Raw genomic sequence first — 7,569 nt, 5'->3', positions numbered from 1 at the left:
TTCACATTTTTAGCTATTTCATTAAAATCGTCACATGTAAAGAAACGACAATTCTTTTGTAGACAAAATTCCAAAAAACATTAAATAAATAAAAGTGAAACAAACGATCAGACAACAAAAAAATAGTTTTGTCAGCTTCCAAAATGTTTTTTTTCTCCATCGACAATATTCACATGTGACATCAATACTGTTGCTAAATGAACAGAAAGTAACGGTTAATAGGTGACATTTCATCAATACAATGAGTACAAGAGGTGCATGTCCACAAACGCATGCAGTGTGTTTACAGGTTAACTGGCAACATGATGCATGGATTCAAACAAAAAAAGCTTTATTTTGTGTGTTGAGTAAATGCTTTAAAACAGAGGTGTGTGTGTGTGTGTGTGTGTGTGTGGGTGGGGGGGGGGGGGTACTTTTTGTTCAATCTATTCTGCATCTAGAAGTTGAGTTAAACTGACGTCACAAAGATACAATAAAACAACCAAGAAACATGACGTGTGAGGCGGAGAACGTGTCTTGCTGTAGACCAACTGTTCCACACACGAACTCTACACCCCCCCTTCACCACCATGCATCACATACACTTTGCACCAACATGGAGGTCTGACAAACTCCAGTACACAGTACACGTCATAATCTCTAGAACAATGCATGCTCTCGTGTTCTCACGTGCCCGAACAACAGATATATATTTATATTTTCTTTTTGCAGATTTGTTATAATTGCACATAATCTGTTTGACTAACTAGTGCAGGTGAAAGTAAAAACTAAATGGCAGAAAGTAATTTTTTTGTTTTAGGTCAGCGGTTCCAAACCTGTTTAAGACTCTTTAAAAGCAGCGGCGACCAGTTCAACAACAAACTCTTCATAATCACTTATTTGACTCCTGAACGACAGAGAACTGTCCAGTAATCCACAGAGAAACTAGTGTGCAGCCCTGTTAGCATGCTTATGCTCAGCAGGTATGATCTTTACCTTTTCTAACGTCTTACTTTAACATTCTAACATTTTATTTATGAGCAAAGTTTTGAACAGTTAACATTTTGACCTCATGTTAAAATAAACTACGGCTGAATTTCTAATAAATTAATCCGACGACTTTGAACACCTCAAGTTAAATTTAGTGAAATTATCTTTCTCTTCACTCCGGGCACAGAAAACTATATTTCACCATCTCTATTTGTTAAATCTTAATATTAAACGTACAGATTTACATCTGACTTTTGCTTTGTAATCTTTGAAGTTGGCCCTGAGGCCTGACAAAACTTAAATGAAACGACAAATAAATAAGTTAGTTTTTGCTCTTCGATCTTTTTTTAACCATCTTGCGACGCTCCCTCAGTTTGGGAACCGTTGAACGATAAGCAACCGATGGGAGATCCAACTGGGACCAAGAAGGTGACGGGTATAAGTGCTTCTAATGAGGTTGGTTACGTACAGTTAAAAGACTGGGATCATCAGAGGTGGCTTCAGCATGCAACTCAAGAAGAAATCTGAACGGTCAAATCGACTTCTGATCACAACAAGAGCACAGCTGGAGTGTTACTAAGATTAAAGCTGATTTCTTCCTGCTTTCCTCCCATTTTGGTAAAACACAAACCAAAACCACCGCCAGTGTTCTCAGCAGATTTAACTGGAGGAGTGATGTGAACAGTTTTAGCTCTGAAGCAAATGGCACAAAGGAAAGCAGCTGTGTCATAAGAGAACCTTTGTTTGTTTGGCTTCTCGCTGAAACACTGACAATAAAAAAACAAGCCAGCGACCGCAGGGGGGAGACAACTGTGCAAAACACAGGTCAAAAGGCACAACACTGGACACAGACGAAGGGGAAACACCCATGGTGCTTTGCAAAACAAGGCCCGGAGATACAACGAGGGAGGAATGACTGCTCCTCAATGAGACGTTAGCAGCTCACGACTCAGATTAGCAGAATTAAAACCGCACAAAAAGAAAACGGAACAAAGAGGAAGTTAAATCAAAGTTTGAGCCTCAGGGACCGGGACAACAGCACAGCTATTCTTCTGTTTGTTCATGCGTGATATAACATAACTGCATCGAATATGTTCTCTGTACAAAGAAAGGTGTGTCTGAGTAACTCTTCTGTTTCTTCTTTTTTAGCTTTTCAGGGATTTAAAATGTTCAGTCTGAGATTCTCCATCTGATATGTGTGAGTACAGCTCAAACTCTGCATTAAGTTGCTCGTATAACAAGGCTGCATTTACACCAGTAACAACGTTAAACTGTCATTGTGAACATCAATCAAAAGAAAAGTCCATCAACCAGCAAAAACTCACGGTTTCAGTTTCTCTGTTTTAGATCAATGAAAAGCAGCTTGAAGACGTCACCGGGAACTCTGCGAACTTTCACTTTTCACTACTTTCTTAACCGATTAACTGAAAAACAGAATCCTCATGAATGAACGCAATCATTGTTTGATGACAGCTATGACTGCAACCAACGATGATTTTACAGATTACTTTCTCTATAAACATTAATAGTTTAGTCTAAAAATAGTGTACCATGTCACATTTCCCCCAGAGCCCAAGGAGACATCTTCAAACCTCAAAGATATTTAATTTACAACGATAAGAAACAGAGAAAAATAAAGCTAATAATATTTGATCTATTAATCAGATATTTGATATCAGCTTTAGTTACTTGTAGCTTTTACAGGAAATGCACATTTTAATGGCGCGGCAAATTCAGTTTTACTTGCACAAAAAAAGTGCATTTCACAATCAATTTAGAAACACATACTTGGAACATATTCAGCCTGATAATCAGGTGGTTCCGGTTATGATCGAGGACAGTTTACGTGTATTGTTGTTACATGTCTTAACATCAGCACCGTCACACTGCAACTTAATGCCAAGTAGATTTAAGAAAAATACACTTCAAGCCAAGTTATTTTCTATCTGCGGGCACAGCAAAAACAACGTCAAAAAATTGGAACTATAAAAGCTTTGCTCCGAAGCTCGGGGGGGAACTGAGGACACCGTGTGGCAGGTTAGCTTACAGTCCGTAAAGCGTCGACGTGGGCTCAGGTATCTCAGGTATCTCTTGAGCGAGACGAGAGGGATTCAGCGCGCTCGCGCCACAGTTGCTACGAGTTGCTGCAGAACATGAGACGGCACTTCAGCAGATGGAGGCGGTGAGATCAGCACGAGGTGCAACACAAACCGGGCCACAGTCCACAGCGACACGTTTCCTCTTCCCCTAATTACAATTTTTAAGATATGCAAGAGATCAAAGCGGGATATTGAAGAGAAAACTTCTTTTTTTGTGTTTTTTTTTTGGGAGGAACACGACAGAAAGCATGCAGCTGAAAAAGGAGGTGAAAGTTCAGTCGTGGACATTTAAAAAGCAGAGAGGCACTGCACACACGTACTCACATCCATGTGACCGGGTTTCAATCTGGTTATGAAAAGTGATATTTTCTCCCGTCGTTTAAATACCCACTGAGAATATGTAAATATATGACAACTATGATACAGAAATCAGTAATTACATCATTTTCAGATTATTTCATCATGTAGCCTATATAGATTTATATAGATTCCTCACATGCCTCCACTAATTGTACACAGTCTTCTTTGAGTCAGTTGGTTTCTTCTTTTTTTTGCACGGAAAATATCCCAAACAGGAGCGGCCGACTCGAGCACCGGGAGCAGGAAACAGAGGAGGAGGGCGAGATGTCAGGAAGGCAGAAAGACGTTCGGTTAGTCACTCGTTTAAGGTGTTTCTAAAAGAGGAAAACGAAGCATCCGGCTGGCTCAAACAGAGCGATCGGACTCCACCTCCACCCTTCGTTTGTTGTGTCGGCGCCGGTGACCTGCCTCGGACATCTAGCCGAGGATACTGGGAGTGCAGAGAGGGAGGCGGCAGCGGCGCCGGTGGGCTGTTCGCTCCATCAGCGGGTTCAGGTTAAAATCCGCAGAGTTGTGTTCGTTCCTCTATGTCCTTTAAGAGTCCAGAGAAGATTTCTGCTGAGTCGACAGAGCCAAATGTAAAAGTGATGATGATGATGATGCTCTGTGTGTCCATCAGCACCGCAGTGACACTGACCATCAAGAGGGAAAAAAGCTGCTTTGAGGAGAACCCGCTCACTTGTAATCCCTTTTATACTCCGCCTGAATCCGCAATGGAGGAGGAAGAGGAGGAGGAGGAAGAGGGTCGGGGTCCTGTTGGAGCACAGGAGGAGAGGGAAGAGCGAGGGTTTGATGATGACGGTGGCAGGAGGGTAAACTCGTGGATCTCAATGAAAACGGGAGAAAATGTTCCGTGTTATTGTTTTGTTTCTTTTTTTTTGTTGATAAAGTTTTATTTAGCTCGCCGTCTCTTCACATCCGCGAGCCTCGCTCCTGAAGGATCTGTGAGAACGGACAGAAACACAAAGTCACACAAGTCCCCTAAAATCTCAAAGTGAAGCTCAGTTACTGGTGATGTCATCAGAGCAGAAAGCTGCTCAAGGTTCTTAAATATGGAGATGTACTGTTCATCTCTTTTCAATGAATGAACCTTTAGAAAGGGTTTGTTTATGTTGTTAGCTGCAGATTAAAACGTGGAAACTATGTTTGGTTAAATCAGAATAAAAACACTATAACTCGTATCCGGTACACAGAGACTCCCGGTTGGTTTTGGTCTTCTCGTGGGTAAAGAACAGAACGTCGGGCTCACCTTGGCCTTCTCGGTGGGCTCGATGACGATGCCGTTGGAGGAGTTGTTGAGTTCACGAGAAACTACACATAGAAACTCTGCCTGGTCCTCGTTCCCGTAGTTATAAGAGGAGCCGATGCTTATAAGCTGAGGACGGGAAAAAACACGAGAGGGGGAAATATTAAGTTCACTGAAAAGTTCTGTGACTCATCAGAGTTTAAACAATCGGAATTGTGGGTAATATTTCTATTCACTTTAAATAAATGAATTCACTTTAAACAGCTGTGAATATATGAAGTTATTTCAGCTAAATGTAAATTATGTATTATGTAAATGTATTATGATTAATAAATGATCCTTAGATACAACCTTAAATATCACAATACATGATGCTAAGTATCTGTACTTTTTATAGTAAAACATGTACCGGTATATTTGGTTGGAACTAACATGGACTAACATGATTGAACTGGCTTCCCAAAATGTATCCTTCTGGAACAAATATGTAAATGTTGCATGAAGCATGAACTAAAACATGACAAAAAGGAATGAAATAAATAAAAAGCAGTATTTTCTGCACCTGCTCAAACTTCCAGCCGTCCGACATGGTCGAGACCATCTGTGTGAGCTCCTCTTCCTGGCACTGAAGTACTCGATACACATGTTTCACGGGTCCCTGAGGGCCACGACACAAACAGAAACACACAGAGAGACAGAGAGAGAGGGAGAGAACTTTAACAATCTGCACAGTCTGGATTAGTCAGAGGAGGAAGTGTGGTGTCTGTACCTGAGAAGTCCGGTTCTCGTTGTCCCGTATCCTCTCCTTCACCAGCCTCACCAGAGACGCGATGTTGTAGAACTCGGCTTCCTCCAGAACACCTGAGGAGCAAATGTTTGAATCCTGAGACCTCACTGGGTTTTCTGGTCTCTGTGCGTTCTGAATCAGATCACAACGTTCTTACCTTCCTCCGCCAGGTTCTTATCCATGATCAGCTTCCCGTGACGAAGGTAGTTGAGGATGGGGCCGAAGTATGTGGGGTCCCTGTCGATCAGGTAGGCCCCTGTCTCGTCCTGCAGGGGGGGGGGGGGGGGGGGGGCACGACAAATAAGAAAAGGTTGAGGAGGATTTGGGTTGTCCTCACTGTTAAGACATGAACAGCCAAAAATAAAGCTCTTTACCACTGCAAGTTTGATTATTTAATTTTTCATGCATATGATTGGAGCAAAGTCTGAAAACATATCAGTTTGGACAAAATAATAAAAACATTTCTGCTGAAGGAAAAAAATAAAACAAACCTTTAAGATCCAAATATTCATTTAGTATGTGGAGTTTGTTTTGTTTCCATGAATATTTCCATTTTATGTTACTAACTTTATACTATCACCTCATTTCAGAGGTACGGTTTGGTTCCTAGTTACTTTATAAATTATACAATATATATATATATATATATATATATATATATATATATATATATATATATATATATAAATAGTAAACCATTGTACCAGCATCAATCAATTTTCTTTAAAGATGCGTTTGCACGCACATCTTATGACACATACCTGGGTACAATTGTGAGGTGCTTGTATTTTACTTGAGTATTTCCATTTTCTGCTACTTTATACTTTTACTCCACTACAGATATTTGACGCTTTAGTTACTTGTTAGTTTGCAAATTCAGATTATTAAAACTAGATTCTAAGATAATAAACTATGATGTATTATTATGGATTGAGATACTCAGCAGTATACAAAGTAATTAAAATCAATACATTTAATTTACTTTAATACGCTAGTTTTAATTGTAACAGATTACTTCTACACGGTAGTATTACTACTTTTACTTAAATTACATTTTTCACGATGTAAAATCTACATAGAATGTGCCTTTAATTGAATTTAATAGAATATTAAAAATAATACCAACTAAATTAGAAGTAAAGAAGGGATACTGGATATTAATATTACATTATTCTCCTTTTTATGTATTTTCTTATGCTATTTACCTTATTATTGTTGTTATACTACTATCAGACAATAAATACTACTATAATAGAAGTGTAAATAAATTACATTATTATGACTTTATGCGCTCACCTTGTCGGAGTCCAGGTCGGGGTCTTCTTGACACAGTCGGAACAGGAACGACTTGGGATCCCGACACAGCGTCTGTTTGGTAGTGATGAAGTACGTCCCTCCGACGTTCAGGCGAACCCAGCGCGAACCGGGTTCGGAAGGAGAGTTCGTGTTGCTCTTCGCCGCGAACCCGAACACCGAGCGTCCACCGCCTCCGCCGCTTCCGCTCGACACCCCGCCGGGACTGAGCTGCTGGCTGCCGCCGCTGCTGCTGCTCCGCGGCGGAACCATGATCGTGGGCGACGCGAGGCGCAGAGAGCCGCGAACATCGCGGTGGTGGTGCTGTTCGGGCTGCTCGATGGTGCCAGTGCCGCTCGGTTCCACAACATGCAGTTCAGCCATGTTTTTTTTTTATTTTCTTCGTCTGTAAAACACACACACAACCGCGCGATTATCTAACGACACACTGCGGGGAAAAAATGTCTTCCTCCCAGCCAATTTGTAAACAGAGCGAGGGTATTTTTCTCTGGCATCAGGGCGTTGCTCCTCACACCTCAACCGCCTCCTTTCCTCCTCTCTCCTCCTCGAAGATTAACACACGGATATGACTCCTAACGGCTGTACGGCGGCGGCAGCACCGCGTTTAATCGTCTCTTCACGAGATAAATCGCTCATTCTCTCGTCCGTTCAAACGTTAATCAGAGGAAGGAAAAAAAGAGGCAACACTTCCGGGTTGTAACGTGATTACTGTTTACTTCCGCTGTGTTGTCGTCTTTCAAAATAAAAGCAAACACAGTCATATTTGGTTAGTGGAATTTTATCTTCTCATGTAG

The 7,569-nt window shown here is 41.1% G+C and overlaps 1 protein-coding gene across 1 annotated transcript; it reads right to left on the bottom strand.

Moving 5' to 3' along the window:
* Positions 1-24: 24 nt before the first annotated feature.
* Positions 25-7,423, bottom strand: kctd2 (potassium channel tetramerization domain containing 2). Its single transcript, XM_079293773.1, has 6 exons — positions 6,758-7,423; positions 5,619-5,727; positions 5,444-5,535; positions 5,237-5,332; positions 4,678-4,803; positions 25-4,370 (listed from the first exon to the last, which is right to left on the bottom strand). The coding sequence occupies exons 1-6, from the start codon at positions 7,136-7,138 to the stop codon at positions 4,341-4,343; spliced, it is 834 nt and encodes a 277-aa protein (XP_079149899.1). The 5' UTR covers positions 7,139-7,423; the 3' UTR covers positions 25-4,340.
* Between the last annotated feature and the right edge of the window lie 146 nt (positions 7,424-7,569).

The sequence above is a fragment of the Melanostigma gelatinosum genome (assembly GCF_949748355.1).
Source record: "Melanostigma gelatinosum genome assembly, chromosome: 21".
In the NCBI taxonomy this organism is placed as follows: Eukaryota; Metazoa; Chordata; class Actinopteri; order Perciformes; family Zoarcidae; genus Melanostigma; species Melanostigma gelatinosum.
This window is presented reverse-complemented; position numbering and strand designations above follow the sequence as displayed.

What these genes read in the sequence shown, in the direction of transcription:
- kctd2 (XM_079293773.1), bottom strand. Translation starts at nt 7,138, where the DNA reads ATGGCTGAACTGCATGTTGTGGAACCGAGCGGCACTGGCACCATCGAG. An exon ending in CCGACCTGGACTCCGACAAG is followed by an intron (nt 5,728 to 6,757) that starts GTGAGCGCATAA and finishes CCCCCCCTGCAG; the next exon opens with GACGAGACAGGGGCCTACCT. An exon ending in TAAGAACCTGGCGGAGGAAG is followed by an intron (nt 5,536 to 5,618) that starts GTAAGAACGTTG and finishes TTTGCTCCTCAG; the next exon opens with GTGTTCTGGAGGAAGCCGAG.